This window comes from Taudactylus pleione, unplaced genomic scaffold (assembly GCF_031769625.1).
Source record: "Taudactylus pleione unplaced genomic scaffold, aTauple2 ptg000500l, whole genome shotgun sequence".
Taxonomy (NCBI): domain Eukaryota; kingdom Metazoa; phylum Chordata; class Amphibia; order Anura; family Myobatrachidae; genus Taudactylus; species Taudactylus pleione.
Window position 1 is genome coordinate 705,917 of NW_028284902.1, and position 18,990 is coordinate 724,906.

The following is an 18,990-nucleotide window of genomic DNA, read 5'->3' on the forward strand; positions in this document are numbered from 1 at the left end:
AGCCAGACCTATGGAGCGCTGGGCTGATAGTTTGGAGGCATCCTTGGTTTCCGACTGTTCGGCTGAACAGTCAGAGTCTATAGGCAACCTCCGGGATTCGGCCACTTACATCAATGATGCGGCCTTGGATATTAGTACCCTCACTTCTCGCATTTCCTCGGCAGCTGTGGCTGCTCGTCGCACCTTATGGTTGCGATCCTGGAAGGCGGACGCTGATTCCAAAAAGGGATTGGAAGCTTTGCCATTTAATGGAGAAGTCCTCTTTGGTCCGGATCTGGACAAAATTGTGGCCACGCTGGCGTCAGCCAAGTCTGCATGTCTCCCGTCTGCTGCGGTCCCTTCCAGTTCGGGTACGTCGTCCTTTCGGCCTTATAGGGCCCAGGGTAGGCCTAAGGCACAGTCCTTTCCCCGACAGGCTGGGCCCAAGAAATAGGCCAAGCCTAGGAAACAGGCCTGGAGTACCAGACATCTGGCCCCCAAGTCTGATGACAAGCCTGCGGCCTGACGGTCCGGGCCTCCCTTTGGGGGATCCCAAAGTGGGAGGCCACCTGCTGCAGTTCGCCCAGTATTGGTCGGCAACTACGACAGACACTTGGGTTCACGAGGTGGTTTCTCATGGGTATGCCCTCTCCTTTTGGCACAGGCCCCCATCCCGATTCTTCACCACGGGTCTTCCCTTAGACCAGACCAAAGCCATGGAACTGCGGAAGGTTTTGCACACTATGCTCCAGGCTGGAGTTATAGTGCCTGTTCCATTCTCCCAGAGGGGCCAAGGTTTCTATTCAAATCTATTTTTGGTGCAGAAACCCAATGGGTCTTACCGTCCGATTCTCAACGTCAAGGCTCTCAACAAGTCCTTGCGGGTACCGCGGTTTTGGATGGAGACCCTACGGTCCATCATTCTGGCGCTGGAACCTGGGGATTACAGGGTGTCGTTGGACATACAGGACGCTTGCCTGCATGTCCCTATTCTTTTGCGTCACCAACAGTTCCTCAGGTTTGCAATTCGCAACGATCACTTTCAGTTCCGGGCTTTACCTTTTGGCCTGGCGACAGCACCACGTGTATTCACCAAGGTTATGGCGGTGTCCCTGCGGCTGCAGGGAGTCCGCATGTTGCCATACCTAGAGGACCTTTTGTTGGTAGCAGGGTCTCCAGAGCTCCTTCTACGCCACTTGGATCTGACGATTGCAGTACTGCAACGCCACGGCTGGTTGATAAACTGGCAAAAGTCCACCCTGATCCAGTCTCAGAGGATTCTGCACCTCGGAGCCTTATTGGACTCCAGTCAGCAGAGGATCTTTGGGACGGGGGAAAAGATCTCTGCCTTGCAGTTGAGGGTGCGCAGTTGTCTGCAGAGTCGCCGTGTGTCTCTACACTCGGCGATGAGGTTACTGGGCTCGATGGTGTCAGTATTCGACATGGTGGAATATGCCCAGTTTCACTCCAGACCTCTGCAGCAATTGATCCTGTCCAAATGGAATGGACTGCCTCAGAGTCTAAAATCCCAGACGATGGTGCTCACTCCGGAGGTTCGCCTGTCCCTTGCCTGGTGGTTGCAGACGACCCATCTCAACAAGGGTCGTCAGTTTTGGGTGGCGAACTGGGTCCCATTGACAACGGACGCCAGCCTTCGGGGCTGGGGAGCGGTCACGGGTCCACACTTGTTCCAGGGCAGATGGACTCAGGCGGAAACTGAGCTTCCGATAAACATCTTAGAACTCTGCGCCGTTTTCAATGCTCTCCAGCAGGCACAGCGGGTTCTCCAAGGTCACCCCGTGCAGGTCCAGTCGGACAACGCCACCACCGTGGCCTACATAAAATCGACAAGGCGGAACCCGAAGTCGGGCGGCACTCGTAGAGGTGTCCTGCATTCTGGTCTGGGCGGAGGCGCAATCTCCCGGCCATATCAGCAGTATTCATCCCGGGAGTTCTCAACTGGGAGGCGGACTCTGTCGCCAGGACGTTAATCCGGTGGAGTGGTCTCTGCACCAGGACGTCTTTCAACTTCTGGTGGACAGGTGGGGGGGGTCTTCCAGAGATCGACCTCATGGCGTCACGGCACAACAACAAGTTGCCGGTGTACGGGTCTCGCAAAAGGCGTCTCTGGTGGATGCTCTGTCCGTCCAGTGGACGTTCCGGTTTGCTTATCTATTTCCTCCGTTTTCCCTTCTTCCACGGGTAATCCAGAAATTCAAACAGGAAGGAGGAACGCGCCTTTTGATAGCTCCCGCGTGGCCTAGGAGGCACTGGTTCTCAGACCTTCAGGGTCTGTCCGTGGACAGTCTTCTGCAGTTGCCGCTGCGACCGGACCTACTGTCTCAGGGTCCTTGTCTTCTCCCGGACCTGACTCAGCTGTCTTTGACGGCGTGGCTGTTGAGACGGCCATGTTAAGGTGCAGGGGGTTTTCCAGCTCTGTAGTACGAACTATGCTAAGAGCTTGGAAGCCGCCTTCTGCAAGAATATACCATCGTGTGTGGCATACGTTCTTCCAGTCTAGAGTATTGGCTTTCCTACAGGCTGGACTAGACCATGGGCTTTGCCTTGCTTCTTTGAAGGTGCAGGTGTCTGCCCTGTCTGTCTGGTTCCATCGTAGGATTGCTACAATCCCAGATGTGCGCACCTTTATGCAAGGTGTTCTTCGAATTCAGCCGCCATTTGTTTCACCGGTGGCGCCTTGGGATTTAGCTGTGGTCCTGAGGGCTCTCCAGGGACTGCCGTTTGAACCACTGGGCTCAGTGGACCTTAAATGGCTGACAGCTAAAACAATTTTCCTTCTGGCCATCGCTTCGGCCAGATGTGTTTCTGACTTAGGGTCTCTATCCTGTAGACCCCCTTTTCTGATTTTTCATGGGAACAGGGCAGTGCTGCGCACTCGTCCTGAATTTCTTCCCAAAGTTGTTTCACGTTTCCATATCAACGAGGAAATCGTTGTGCCGGCTTTTAACTCACCCGACCTTTCAGTGGGAGAGGCCACTTTGGACGTTGTGCGGGCCTTAAGGATTTATGTTGACCGCACTTCCTCGTTTCGGAAGTCGGACGCCTTGTTTGTCCTCTATGGCTTCCGTAAAAAGGGTTGGCCTGCTTCAAAGCAAACTTTGGCAGGTTGGATTCGGATGGCAATTTCAGAAGCTTATCTTCATGAAGGCCTTCCGGTTCCATCCTCTGTGAGGGCTCATTCCACTAGGTCTGTGGGTCCTACGTGGGCAGTTCGACGTGGTGCCTCTGCAGTCCAGATCTGCAAGGCTGCCACGTGGTCCTCTGTCCACACCTTTGTGAGGTATTACGCGTTTGACACCTTTGCCTCTCAGGATGCTTCCTTCGGGCGGCGGTTTCTCCTTTCAGCACAGGAGGGTCCCCACCCTTGAAGGATACTGCTTTGGGACATCCCCAAGGTATCCTGTGGATACCCTATGGACCCTGATGTAGAAAATATGAGATATGGTAAGACCTTACCTTTGTTATCTCTATTTCTACGAAGTCCATAGAGTTCCACAGGACTCCCACCCTGTCGCACCTGTGCTGCAGATGGGCTTTACTCTGGTCACCGGTTTTTCCGTCTCCCTCTGGTGAGAATGTGATTCTTGCGTGTGTCCAGATCTTTTTTCTCTCTTCCTTCTCATCCTCCGGCCTATGGCTTGGTACGTAACGGCGATGCCTTTTCCTCGGGGGCGGGGTATAGGAGGGGGACCCTAGTGCATCCTGGGAGGCTGAAAACGTAACTCTATGGTGCCCGATGCCTGACGTCATCACCTATACCCCAAGGAATCCTGTGGAACCCTATGCACTTCGTAGAAATAGAAATAAAGGTAAGGTCTTACCATATCATGATTCTGTATCAGCTTTCCAGGATATTAACCAAAGGGCCCTGAGTGCCACTATTGAAGCTGCTGATGCTTTAGAAGCTAAAATTCCAGCATCTACAGCAGCTCCTCCCAGATAGGAAGCCGCTTCCCATGTATGGGAGATATACATCATCTGCTCTCTGGTAGAGAATTTTCCAATGCTCCCATCCATTCAACAGCTTTGGCTACCCAGGCTCCAGCCATAGGTGGACGAGTAACAGCTCCAGATGATGAAAAGATCGTTTTAAGACATGCTTCTAACTTTTTATCCGTGGAATCCTTCAGGGAAGATGCTGACGGAATAGGCAATGTAGCATTTCTGATCAAATGCGTCAAATGAGTATCCACAGTAGGAGGTACCTCCCGCTTAGTACATACAGAAGCCAGGAAAGGATACAACGATGTTATTCTCTTATTCACAAAAACTGTCAGGGTTTTCCAATGCCTCATCCATAAGCTCAGTGAGCTGTTCAGATACAGGAAACTCCGTTTTGACCACCTTCTGGAGCCTTCTTATTAGGGGTGAGCGGGTTCGGATTTCTGAAATCCGAACCCCCCCGAGCCCCCCCGATCCGAGTCCGATCCGAATCAGACTCGACTTTTCCCGCCTGACTCGGATCTGAAATCGAGGCAAAACGTCATCATCCCGCCTTCCGAGTCTCGCGGGTTTTGGATCCTATATAAGGTACCCACGTCGGCGCCATTTTCTCACTCGGCTGTGGACAGTGAAGAGGGAGGGTGGGAGTTAGGGCTGTGTAGTGTAGTGTAGTGCTGCTGTTGTCCACTACTTCAAAGTCCATAGGGGCTGGCTGTGTTGTGCTGTGCTGCTGTTGTTAATAGGGGCTGTGTCCACTACTTCAAAGTCCATAGGGGCTGGCTGGACTGTGTTGTGCAGTCAGTTCTCCATAGGGGCTGTGTCCACTCCAAAGTCCTGTGCAGTGTCCCAGTCCTAAAGAGGTGCTGTAGTGTTGTCCAGGGGGTGCTCTGTCCATCAGGGGTGCTCCCCCCAAGTGCTAAAAAAATAATATATTTTCTGTGTTTGTGAATTGTGTGCGCAGTAGCCGCACGTGCATCAACAAAGTAGTGCCAAGCGTGCGCCTGTGTCATAAGTAAAGGGCCGGCTGGCTTGACCGTTAAAGGGTGCTGTAACCCCCGAAAGTACACTCCAGTCCAAACCCCCAAAAAAATTATTTTCTGTGTTTGTGAATTGTGTGCGCAGTAGCCGCACGTGCATCAACAAAGTAGTGCCAAGCGTGCGCCTGTGTCATAAGTAAAGGGCCGGCTGGCTTGACCGTTAAAGGGTTCTGTAACCCCCAAAGTACACTCCAAACCAAAAAAATATATATTTTCTGTGTTTGTGACTTGTGTGCACTGTGGCTGCACGTGCATCAACAAAGGAGCAGCGCCAAGCGTGCGCCTGTGTCCCATAAGTAAAGAGCCGGCTGGCTCATTTCTTAAAGGGTGGTGTAACCCACAAAGTGCACTACTCTCCAGCAAAAATAAAAAAATATTTTCTGTGTTTGTGTGCGCTTTAGCCGCACGTATATATATCAATATAACATAAATGGAGGACCAAACTTTCTCTGATAAAAATAAAATAGGGAAAGATCAAGAACCACTTCCTACTAGTGCTGTTGCTGCTGCTGGGAGTTGTTCATCATCCCAGAGAGGAAGTAGGAACATCACTACTTTTACTAAACAATTGACCCTCCAACAGTCCCTAGCGATGAGGATGAAGTACGACAGCAGTCATCCTGAAGCAAAACGTATAACTGAGGCCTTGACTGCTATGTTGGTGTTAGACGTGCGTCCGGTATCCGACATTAGTGCAGTGGGATTTAGACAATTGATGGAGGTAGTGTGTCCTCGGTTCCAAATCCCGTCTAGATTCCACCTGCATCCTCAAAGCAGCAGCGACAAGCGTGCGTCTGTCTGTTAAAGGGTGGTGACACCCTCAAAGTGTGCTACACAAACAATAAAAATATTCTTCTTTTTTCTGTCTTTGTGAATTGTGTGGGCTGTAGCCGCACCTGCATCCTTAAAGCAGCAGCGACAAGCGTGCGTCTGTCTGTTAGAGGGTGGTGTAACCCTCAAAGTGTGCTACACAAAGAATAAAAATATTCTTCTTCTTTTTTCTGTCTTTGTGAATTGTGTGGGCTGTAGCCGCACTTGAATCCTCAAAGCAGCAGCGACAAGCGTGCGTCTGTCTGTTAAAGGATTACATCGGTGACAGCATCCAAGTAGGCATGTCAGACAGTCCGTACCTGTACTGGCAGGAAAAAGAAGCAATTTGGAGGTCCCTGTACAAACTGGCTCTATTTTACCTGAGTTGCCCCCCCTCCAGTGTGTACTCCGAAAGAGTGTTTAGTGCAGCCGGGAACCTTGTTAGCGAAAGGCGTAGGAGGTTGCTTCCACAAAATGTGGAGAAGATGATGTTCATAAAATGAATGATCAACTCTTCCAGGGAGACCAGCCTCCAGAACGTACAGAGGGACCTGTGGTTCCAGCAGGGACGAATTAATACTCTGTGAGGATGAGGATGTACATAACACTGAAGAGGGTGAGGAATCTGTGGATGAGGAGGATGAGGACGACTTCTTGCCTCCGTAGAGCCAGTTTGTGCAGGGACAGATTAATTGCCAGCTTGTTTTGTGGGGGCCCAAACGAACCAATCATTTCAGCCACAGTTGTGTGGCAGACCCTGGCGCTGAAATGATTGGTTTGTTAAAGTGTGCATGTCCTGTTTATACAACATAAGGGTGGGTGGGAGGGCCCAAGGACAATTCCATCTTGCACCTCTTTTTTTTCTTTGCATTATGTACAGTTTGGGGCCTAGTTTTTCAATGCCATCCTGTCTGCCACTGCAGTTTCACACCTAGATGGGTCACGTGTTTGTGCCGCCCACTCGTGTCGCTTAGCATAGTCATCCAGCTACCTCGGTGCAACCTTTTGGACATAAAAACACTATTGTGAGGTGTGAGGTATTCAGAATAGACTGGAAATGAGTGGAAATTAAGGTTATTGAGGTTAATAATAGCATAGGAGCAGAAAAACCTACAAATTCTGTGATTTTAGCTGTTTTTATGCTTTTTTAAAAAAAAATACAGATCCAAAACACAAAACCCAGAACCCAAAACACGGAAGGGTGGTTTTGGCAAAACCAATCCAGATCCAAAACACGAAGAAAGATCCAGATCCAAAACACAAAACACGAAAAGTGGCCGGTGCACACCCCTACTTCTTATTATGAGCTGGTTAATCATCCTGAATGTCTAGGATTGATTTAACCGCCTTCACCCAAGGAGGAACATCCACTGTAGACGGATGGTGCTCCTCCCCCGAGCTATACCCTGGAAAGGAACTTTGCGCATCATCTGAATCCATATGTTGAGCAGACTGATAAAAAGATAACTTGCGCTTACTCGCCTTAGTAACTACCAGTCTGCTTTCAACATTAGATGGTGCCATACTCTGACTAGAATGGCCATCAACATCCTTCCAGGAAAAATGCATAGGAGGTGCAAACATAGCTTGCTGTGGACACACCATCCAAGGAGGCATAGTGGGAGCAGCCATACGATCCACAAACTGCTTCGTTACCTGGGACAAAGAGGCTACACAAGAAGGCTCTTGTACAGGAACAGGTAAACTGGACTGGTTAGATGGCTCTTTATGAAAGACAACACACAAACCATCCTTAATGTCCTGAGGGGACAAATAAGCCATACATGATTTAAATGAAACCAGCACAGAGGGCTCCCCCTCCTGTAACCCTTTATCTTTTGACATGTTCAGTAAAGACATTAATTGCAATGTTATGTGACAGCCTTCACAAAATCTAAATGAACGTGAAGTACTCAGAAAAACCACCACCCCAAGAGGATGGAGAGAAAAAACAGTGAGATATATTTGAAAGACAGAAATAAAAAACAATGTCAATAAAGCAACTAGCAAACAGTCACATACAATGCATATGTAATAAAATTACAATAGACTCTAAATCAACTACACAAACAAAAGGACTGGTAGGATATAGAGCACTATAAACCTTAACCAAGGGAGAGGTATACAGGGAGACTGACCCAAACCCTCTTGAGACCAACAGCTACAGGGCGCACTGAGCGTGGACCATGAGCATCTCATATATACGTGGAGGGGAGGCGGAGCAACCCAGACGCGAGAAACCCTTCGTAGGGACTGCGTCTGGGTCAGAACTGCCGGGGGAAGCGCCTACCTCCCCTAAACTGCGTTAACCAGCTGGGTACGCTGGCCTTGTGGCAGCTGAAGAGTCTGTTGCCGATCCCCAGCATCATACCATAAGGCGCCAGTCGTGTTGTGAGGATGCGGACAATCCCAGGCCCTGACAGCAGCGACTTCTGGTGCGTCTCTGACACCAGAAGAAAGTACTGCCATGCGCAATTCCCCGTAAGCGATGAATCGCCTTACCTGACATCTGTGCGTCCAGTTGCAGTCCAGGTCGCAGCAAGGCGGCTAGCAGGCTTAGCCGCAACCCGACAAAATCACCAACCCAGTAACTGGTGATGCGGCCCGGCGGAGGTAGATTGAGTCGCAGTATATAAGTCTTAATTCAGATGCTTAGTTCTGCCAAACCCACCCCAAAAAAAACAAACTTAGGAATGCCAGAGCAGTCCCCTGCTACAAAGTGCGTCTTTATCCTGCCACACAAACGAACAACTGAAGTCCTATGGCTAAGGGCGGGGTATAGATGGAGGAGGACCCAGGGCATCCTGGGAAATGAAGCTTTAACTGTTTGATGCCTGGTCTCCAACCATAATATTTCCATGGTATCCCTGTGGATCCTGAAGAAGTGTGTGTTTCAAATACAGGAGGATTTAGCTGAATAACAAGGTGCACATAAATCACACTATTGCTGATTATTTCCAAATTAAGTGTATGAATATGGTACAGGAGGTTTCATGTACAAATCCCTTGCTTGAAGTGTTAAGCAGATAGTTTATTTCGAATAAACAGAAACATCAGAAATCACTGGCGTTTCCGAACCAATGTTTAGGACTAAACAATGTTTGTGGACCAAAGTTAAAAACATTGGTGCTACCGATGATTCCTTTTGATGTTCCATCCCTACTGAACAGGTAACCAGAGAATTATCGGTGTAGGCCGGACTTACACTGCGTCTCGCGATGCTCCGTGGCTGAGCAGAAGTCGGACAACGGCTAGATGTCCATTTCTAGAAGCATCATGGAGAGGCGTGTCATTCTGGTACCCCGTGGTATTCACTAGAGCCTGGTACTGGAGCAGCAACTTGACCACGTCTGTGTGTCCATGGTTACACGCCTCATGCTAGTTACACAAAGACAATATCATTTAGAGAAAGGCGCAAGTGACGTGGGTGTGTGTCACTGGGGATGGGAAGGAGGGCGGAAAAATAATTAGTGACATAAGGCACTAGCTGAGAGTGGGGCAATATAACCACAGGGCCTATGGTCACTGATTGGTGGGTGGCGGTGATGCCACTGGGGACCATTTACCGCTAAGTGGTAATGCTACTGGGGGTCTATTGCCGCTAGGGTGGGGGGGGGTTAATATAACCACAGGGGCTTGTGGACACAGGGAGGTGGGAAGGGATGAGACACACCCCATGGCATATTTTAGGTTTTCTTCAATAACATTTTTAAATATCTTTTTTTAAAGTGTTTAAAATACTTATTTTTACTTAATTGAACAAAAAAAAAAAAAAAAAAACACCACATTTTGGGGGGACTTTTTGTAAAGAATAATGTAAGACTGGTAAAAAGCTTCATTCTGTTTATACAAATCAATCTACTGGAATTGAAAGACTTACCAAAGGTGTCCATCCAGCATTGTCCTTAACATTTGGGTTAGCCCCACTCATCAGAAGTTCCTCCACTGCTTGCAGGTCCCCCTGTGTGTGGTTTTAACAGACATTTAGATTGTTGCACTTCAGTTACGTATTACTACTAGTAATCAAAATGTGAAGAGGTTACGGCCTAAAACTGCCAATCATCATCTAAATTGCAGTTAGTCAGTCTAAATGAATATGGTGCAATGAAAGGAACATTTCTTTCTAGCGGATTTCGATAATGAGACCTCAGAATGAGACTGGAGATGCCTCGGAACGTCTGAAGGAGGCGTCTCAAGGGTGGTCTCTGGTACAAGAACAATTCCAGTAATTTGTATGGAGACTCTAAAGCGTAAAAACACGTAAAAAGTGTATTTTAGGTCATGTAAAAAAAATAAAAAATTTCAGAGGTCAGAGGAGCATCAGATTGCAGAAATGTATGTAGGAGGAGAGGCAGCTGTCCTTACCCTATTTGAACTAAAAAAAAAAGTTAGGAAAAAACTGTCAATGGTCATTTATTAAGTATAAAACCTATTCCTTCACATTCTCGGCTTCCTCTCCGCCTCCTTTAATGCATGCACTCAGCTAACCAATTCTAATGAAATCCCCTTTCATTCCAGCAATTACCATATTGCCCTCCTCAACCTCCAGGCCACTCCCGGAAACTGTGTACACCTACCTAACCCCTGTTTTCTCCTCTCAAGCCATTGTCTACTCTCCATACACCTCCTTCAAGGCCTCTAAGCTGCAATAAGTGGCCACATGAACATATGGGTTATTCCACAGCAAATCAAAGTGTTTAACCGGACCGTTTCAGTTTCTAATAAAATTTGGGATATTAATTGATCCCTTGGATGTGAAGATAAAATTAAAAAACTCTTAGGCTGGTAAGTACACTGGTTTTGAAGCTATACGCCTTTAAAGCTGCAATTTTTTAAAACAAAAATTTGCTTAGTCATCAAGGCTGTTTTGACTGTCCCAGCGGCGGCTGCAGGTTGCGGGAAGGTTATTGGGGTCCAGCAGTTACTGGGGCAATCCACTACTTGGAAACCATTTCGATGAGACTCTGCTAAGAGGTTAGAGGAGCATGTGATGAGCTCTGATTGGAGGAGCCCATCACATGCTCCTCTGACCAGTGGAGATCAGCAGCAGCCTCATGGGCTGTGCCTTCTCTTCTCAGCCGGGTGATTGAGGCTTCTTCTTGTGATTACAGTGTTGCTCTCAGTCTGCCGTCTCTCCCTCCAAGTTGCTGTTCCCTCCTGCTCCCAGAACACATTCTCCCAGTCTGATACTCCACTGTAATTAAACACTCCACGTTTTAGAATGTGACAGGTTGAGTGTGGTTGGGCTTAAATTCCATGACTTAAGCACCCACTAAGCAGGGATTTTTTGAATTTCAACTACTTAATGGGGTGAAAAGAGGTAAAATGTTTCCTCTCGACCGAGGTGATTGGGTGACAAAGTAACAAGTCCCAAGTGCTGCGGGACAATGAGCTCATTGTCTGGGTAGCATGGCGGCTTCAACGCAGTCCAATATTTAAATAGGGGAGCCACAACCTAGTGAGGTTTGGCAGCATTTGGGGAGAGTTAGTGTGGCTCCCGTATTTGAATATTGGGCAGCTCTGCAGCCCCACCACTGTTAATGACTTAATGACTAGGATTTTTCCATTTGGATACTTCACTTGCTTTGTATTTTTTTATTTTCTCGAACATGGCAATTGAGTTTTTTAATGTTAAAGAGGAGATGGTGCCTCACACCATTGTCAAACACAGAAAACGGAGGCTGCCTTATCCGGTCCCTCTCCTATCTCATGTATTAACACTCAGCAAATGGCTAGGGAGGTGGGTGAACTAATTGTGAGGCACGTGGTGGACAACTGGAAGGTGTTCATCTCCGACGACAAGGGAGACATCTACACCAGCTCCGCAGAGTAGCCATTACTTATGGTGGTTTATGCGAACTAGTGGCGGCTGGGCAACTGTTCGAGTTTGTCTTCAAGTTGTTACCACAATGAGAGTTTCAGAGCTGAACATCACCCAGTGAAGAGGCTACACTTTACACAGGACCTCTCTAGGGGCCATTGCGATGCGTACCTGCCACGTGAACCTCAAAAAGATTGCACCACACCATCCCTCCTCCAGTCCAACTCTGCCTCACACCTCTCACAGGCATCCCCTCTTCCTGTCCCCAAGAATGCTTCTGGCCAACGTTGTGCCAGATACACCCATGCTAAAAGGAGGAAGCAACTCCAGGATGTGGCAAGGAAATATGCGTACCTTAATCCTACAGTGCACCATGCTGCGGTATTTAAGCACCAGCAAAAAACAACCCAAAAACTACTGAGTAGCGGTGGCCAGGTACCAGCAAGACCACCCCAAAGTGCACAGAGCAGCAGTGGCCAGGTGCCAGCAAGAAGTGAAAATATCTAAGGTCTACCTGGGTGAAACTGGGTACATTAGCTAGTCTTGGTTTTTACACTGCATAAAGCTCTTTAGATGCACCACACATCTTGTGTGACTGGTAACCAGGAAGTTTTTCTTTTGCATTTTTGTACTTACACGCACACTTGCCTACCTTCCTCAGAAAATTTAAATGACATTTCAATAACCCTATTTAGTTGATCAAGTACTATATTCATAAATTGAAGTCACAGAAATGTGACTCATTGATCAAAAGCAGACTGCAAATCTCATGACTCTTCAATAAATGAAACCCAATAAACACTTCACATAATTTGCAGTTTCAGCTATGTGCAATTACTCCTTTTGTAATTGTAGCCCTTTGTCTAACTTATTTTGGGCGTTTGGCTTCCTATGAATAAAAGTGTGGTAGTTGGCTGCTTGTATTGCTGAGAGAATATGCAATTTTGTAAATGTGACCCCCCCCCCCTTCAGCCAAGTCTATATCCAGACTAGATGATAAAATGCAAAATTTCAGACTTCTGGAAATTTTAGACTGCAAAGCAGCATTCTTTCAGGCGAGGTTATCAATTTCCATTCATCTTTTCTTGCACAGTTATTGTTAGTCACACAATGCTAGCAGATAGCTTAATTGCAGCATCTTAATTTTTTTTTTTTAGTATTCTCCTGGAGAATCTGACTAGTTCCAGACCAATTTTCTTACCAATGGAGCATTTCCTGGAAAATGCATAATAATCAAGCACAGCTCCCGACACCTTCCAAAAGATAAAATTAACTCAAATCAGACGCCAAAAAGGGAACTAATAAGCATCCAAGAATGGTCATGTACAACGTTGTAACGATTGCTGCACATAAAAGAATTTTATCTTTGACAGCTGGGAATAACTAGAGCTTTAAAGCTATGCATTTAAAATTTTCATCAATAATTAATAATGAAAAAAATAAATAAAAACAAAGTGGATTTTTAACCCAACTAATACACATACATACTTTCATAACACCAAATAGACAAAGTAGGAGACCTAAAAAGGTCAGACCGTGATGGAAATGTATCAGGAAACAGACTAAAATGCAAGGCTATCAAACCTTGCAATAAATATATATATTTTCACACGCACGGACGGACGGACAGACATCTATACATACACGAACAGAAAAAACATTTTTACTTGTCCTACTAGCACACAGAACATCTGCTTTTAACTACTTACCTTGATAGAAGCTACATGGAGCATTGTCTCACCCTTGTGGTTCTTCTTTGCGATTGAAAAATTACTCGGGGACGTCTGAATGTTGGTACCAGTTTGGCTTGTTCTTCTGCCATCTTTATTACGAGAAGAGGGCGTTGAAGGAGACTTGGAAAGCGTATCTGCTTGTACAGGTTTTCGCTCGCCATCGAATCCATTCTTAGTCGGCCCATGGGTAGACCTCTCGGGACTGAAATCATCCGCAGATCCAAGTTCTTTTTTTCGGAGACGTTTTGAAGCTACGGAAGCAGGAGACCCAGATGGGCGATGCTTGCGTTTTACAGGCATCTTGTTCTCTATCTTGGGACTCCCAGAGGAAATACTCCTTAGCCTTGTACATCTTACAGATTTCCTAATATTGGGCTGTTTTCTAGGAGTTTCCGCTGACCTGGTCTCATTTTTGCTTTTTGCATTTATGTTTATTAGATCACTGTTGTAGCCACTGTCTTGTTCAACAGGAGCCTGGAGTACAGGGGACTCCGATTTTAATAGATCGCTGTCACTATTAGTTTGCACTTCAGTACGGTCCTCGGACCTGCTCTCCTTTTCATCCAGGTTTTTTCTAACCAATGGCCCACACTTATAGTCACTATGCTGCACGACAATAGACGTCTGAGGAGACTCAGTTTGCAATAGATTGGGGTCACTATTAGTTTGGTCTTCCGTAAGTTCCTCCAACATGCTCTCATTTTCATCCAGTCTATTCCTAGCCAGTGGCCCACATTTGTACTCGCTTTGTTGTGCAACATCGGCTGTCTGAAGCACAACAGGAGAACTGCAAAATGAGACTGATCTGTTCGCCTTCAATACCTCACTTTCCTTGAAGTTTTCGTTAATTTGATCCTGTGCTGCAGGGTGCGGTTCTTGGGTGAGGTCTTCTGATCTCTTCTGTGACATAAAGCCCCATTCCTGGTTTATATCTTTCAGTGTCCTCTTTCTCGTTTTCTTAGATTTCTTGACACTTTTCTTTTTGACGGGCTCCACATTGGGTGAAGAGGAGACAAAATCATAACATGGGAATAATGGAGCTTGTTCAGAGTCTGGTGGGATCTCCCGGCTGATCTCTCCACGCTCCACGACGTATCTCACCTTCCGTTTCCGGGGGCTAAACCACATCTTTATTTGTTTTCTCTTGCATTCTCCTTCAGTAGCGTTCACTTTGAGCGAAACATCTTGACATAAATCCATTTGGTTTCCTGCAGGAGAAGAAAAAATAAGTAATTTTCAGCAGTTTATGTAAGCACCATTAGTTTCTAATAGAAGCAATTGTTTTGAAATGGTACTTTTTTTTTTAAATGGTGTTAAAATAGGGCACTCTTGGGAAAACATTTTACCTGCTGGAATGGATTGTCTTGATTCGGCAATTTTCAAGAACAGCTATAGAAAATGTGGGGAAAGGTTTTTTTTTTTTAAAAAAGCAGGTAGAACATATAAGCATACAGACTCCATTTCACTAAATACATATTCATTCCTATAGCCCAAAAATAATTTAATAATTTATTGGTATGGATATTAATTTATGAGGCATTTGAAATTACTGTTTTACCTGCTTTCGAATAAACACAATTTCGAAAGTCACAAAAGCGTATGGGCTAGCAAGCCACTTCCACATGAATTTGGGCTTTACGGCACAATGAGAACAAATGTGAAACATGAGCCACATTTTGATCAAAACCACCAATGTGAACTCCGAGGCATCTTATAAATAAAAGATAAATACAACTCTCTCCTTTTAACAGTTTGTAGAAGCAACCTTAGCTACAATTAAAAGTGGTACAAGTCTACCAGCTTTGCACATTCTGAGCACTTCCATTTTTTGCTCATCCTTCTTCCCAGTGGCGCTACCTCCTAGTTCAGGTTGGATGGGGACTATTGCTGAACAGTAATTTTCAAATCATTCCACAGACACTCAATGAGTGTATAAGGGCTTTGACTGGACCACTCAAAAAAAAAAAAAACCCCAATGTACTGGGGAGTCTCCTAAATGGCTTTTTTGCGGTATGATTTGGGATATTATCCTTCAGGAACCCAAACCTCTTAATTCTAGGTTTCCTGCCAAGTTCAGGTGGTTTTCCAGCAAAGTTTGCCTAGATTTTTGTTCTATTTTGTCCTCAATTTGGAAAAGCTTTCTTGTCACTGTAGACAAGTAGCATCCCCCACCACACTATGCTCCTGTCACCTTGTCCCACAGGGAATGCTACTAACAGTTTGCACAGATGGTGTAAATGGTTAGCATCACTGCCTCACAGCACTGAAGTCATGGTTTCAATTCCCTCCACACCCCTGTTTGGAGTCTGTATATTCTCCCTGTGCTTGCACGGGTTTCTTCCGGTTTCCCAAATAACTGGTAATAAATAATGGTTTGGCACATGCACATAATCATCTAAGAACAATGCAAGACTATATATAAAAAAAAAAAAAAAAAAAAAAACCACAACAAGAATACTGGGGTGTCAAAACTTACACATGCCCTGAGGAAGTTCTTAAGAAATATGTGGCACCTTTGCCTATCTTCCTAATGCCTTTGATAAATAATTTTAAAGGCACTTAAATAGGATTATATTTTAATATATATGTGTAACTATTGTATATTTATACTTCACTAAATTAAGACACTGGGGCCTATTCATCATACCTAAAGTTTCTCAGGAGGTAATTAGGTTTAGAGCTGGCATGGAGTTCTACATTCCTCCCACCCATAACCATCTATTCCGAAAAGCTGTCATTTTTGCGATGACAGCTTTTCGGGAAATATCTAGTTATCCCTGCCTGCTCTAACTTACTGCAGCTGGAAACAGTGCTGCGCATGTGCTGTTGCATCTGTAATACCAGCGCATGCGCAGCACTGCCTACACCTGCGGTAAGTTTGTGTCCCCCCCCTCCACTCACCTCCCCCCCGCAGCAGCCTCTGGCTCAGTCTGCTATGCAGTCATGTGGTCTCAGCAGAACACACTACTGTTTAGAAAAAAATATTTTTTTTTCTAAACTTTGTGTTCTCCCCAGCAGAACACAATGTCAGCATAGCAGAAGGAGAGTCCAGAGCGCCGGATGGAGATGCCAGGGGACCTGCCCAGCTGGAAGCATGCAAGTGTTACCTACTATACGCCTCCTCACAGTGGCGGATAGTACCACCATCAGATTCTGAAAATACATAATTTTCGGAATTTGATGAATACCATAATTTCCATATCCCCATACTAATGTATGGGGAGTGTGGAAATTAACCAGGGGGACTTAGCAAGGAGATATCACGCACAATTACTCAAGGTCAGATCTTACTCAGACATGGCTAAGCTTCCTGTACGCAGTGAGAGCTCAAGCTGCGTATGCCATCGCAGTGGATAATTTATGCACACCCTGTAACGGCGTCCAAACACACTGACATGCCTGTATATCGCCAACTATCCCCCCCTCCCCCAAACGCACGCTTACTGTCAATCAATCTGCAATTGGTCTGCATGGGTGCCTTCGCGCACTGCGATGAATGCGCAGAACGGAACAATCGGCCGTCTGCATGCGTAATTGCAATAGCGACCAGTAATGAATGGGGCCCACAGTTTCCACAAATTTAGCAAGAATTTGTGTTATGGCAAAAAACAAAATCACTACCACCATACTCTTAAATACAGACAATGGACTAATCGCACACTATTCTAACATGGCTTTAATTTTACTGAAAAAATACGTGTGAACATATCAGCTACTCCTTTGCCAACATTTGTAGATAGGTGGGTGAGCTAGTGATTAAACAACCTATAAATCAGGGTCATAAAAGGAGAAGTCTGTAAGAGACAAAAGTGAAATAATTTTACTTACAATAGTATAAAAAAAAAAATAATAAAAAAAGTCACAATAACATGCCAATTAAGATAAATTAAAAAAACAAACAAACAAAATTTAAGCCCGTATTCAATTCGAGGCGAAAATTTGGAAAAGTTTAGCCTGTCCAACTTCCCACCTCCTTCGCCTGTTTCAGAGGCGAAATCTTTTTGTGCGCTGTATTCAATTCCAAAACAGGCGAAGACTGAAAAGGCGGATATCAGTCTGTACTCCAAAAAAAGTACACATCTACATTGATTCCCTATGTTAGTGCATCTAATAGTCCTAATAAAAGTGTCTGTGGTAATTAGTTTTTAAATTGCTGTTTATTAGCATCTTTGCATAAGTGGTGAAGAATGGCATAAAGCTGTATTTTTTGGTGAAAATAAGTAGTCCTGTCAAATTTAGGGTACTTGAAAATGGGTACTAGCATATTTTTGCGTATCTAAACTGTAGGGATGTGCAGGCTTGGATAGGTTAGAGTTTGCACGTTGAGTTCGGAGTTCCGTTTTTTTGGAGGGAAAAATCCGAACTCAACGTGCAAACTCTAACCTATCCAAGCCTGCACATCCCTACTCTAAAGTGAACTTTTAAAACAACGTGAGAAACCACCCTCATACATGCACCTGCAATTTCAAACACACTTAGCCCCTCCATACAGCACCACAAGAAGTCTATTTTACTAGTTTTTATAGTTGTCCCCCCACTTTTTAGCCCCCAAAATTAAAGTACTTTTTTGGGGTGTCCTGAGAATTTTTTTTTTTGGTTGATTTGTCCTTTGGGGGGCTGTCCCAAAGGTTCTGAGTGGTTTCCCCACGTTTGCCCCCCAAAATAACAATTTTCCACTTTTTCTCCTGCTATTCAGAAGAGATACTCAATGCAATGTAATGGGCGGAAAAGTATCAGCTTATTTCGAAATCGCCCTGGAATTGAATATGGAGATAATTTGAAAACAGGTGGAAAGTCCAAATCCGTGGGAACTTTTTCGCCAAACGGAACTTTTCGCCTCTAATTGAATAAGGCCCTAAATGGCTTTAAAGTCCAAATTAAGCAAGAAACCAAACACACATAAGGGAGCAGATTAAATCTCCCAGATTACCTAGAAATTCCTAACAAAATGGTCGGGCACAGGCCCTTTGCGTCCAGTTACATCAATAATTTTCCTTGCACAACAGATATACGCAGGAAAATGAGTGATGTTTGGCTGCCATTATATAATGTGATGTGCTGAAGATCGTGATGGTACATAGAGAAGTGTTTAAATTCTTGGCCAAGTCACAGTAATGCTGGGTACACACTAGACCAGTGGTCTCCAACGTTAATTGAGGTGTGAGCTACTTTAAAATGATGAAACGTCCTGAAGAGCTACTAAAATTGTATAAAAAAAACCCGAACAATTGAAGTTCATTTAATTAAAAAAATAAAATTTAAAAAATGGTTTCGTAGAAAATAAAAATGCATTTAATTATTACAGTGATATTGATGTCGTTTTAAATAAAAAAAAAAAACCACACGTCACTGTTAATTACCAGCTCCAACAAGTGCAGTAGAGGGGCAAGAGATAACTAGCGTTCCCGCTAGGCTGTTTTAGCGGAGCGCGGCGCCCTGCCCTCCTTCTGGAGGACAAAAAGCACCCTGCCCTCCAGAAGGAGGGCAAAAAGCACCCTGCCCTCACAGCCTGCGGGTGCAGTCTTCACCCGAGGGACGCAGTGTGCCGCGGGTGGAGAAATGTGCGGTGACTCAGTCACCGCCGGAGAATAGACGCCGGGTGCATGCGCACAGCATCTATTCTCCCTTTCTGCAGCGCTTGGGGGCT

At 45.6% G+C, this 18,990-nt stretch overlaps 1 protein-coding gene across 3 annotated transcripts in view; it reads right to left on the bottom strand.

Annotated features, from left to right (window-relative positions):
• The window catches only part of BARD1 (BRCA1 associated RING domain 1), an 84,806-nt gene that overhangs the window by 28,910 nt on the left and 36,906 nt on the right, over positions 1 to 18,990 (bottom strand). For all 3 annotated transcript variants that reach the window (XM_088449919.1, XM_088449917.1, XM_088449918.1), the window contains exons 4-6: positions 13,320 to 14,551; positions 9,670 to 9,750; positions 8,995 to 9,167 (exon numbers count right to left, since the gene is read on the bottom strand). In XM_088449919.1, the coding sequence (XP_088306045.1) occupies positions 8,995 to 9,167; positions 9,670 to 9,750; positions 13,320 to 14,551 (1,486 nt within the window). The remainder of the gene's footprint in view (positions 1 to 8,994; positions 9,168 to 9,669; positions 9,751 to 13,319; positions 14,552 to 18,990) is intronic.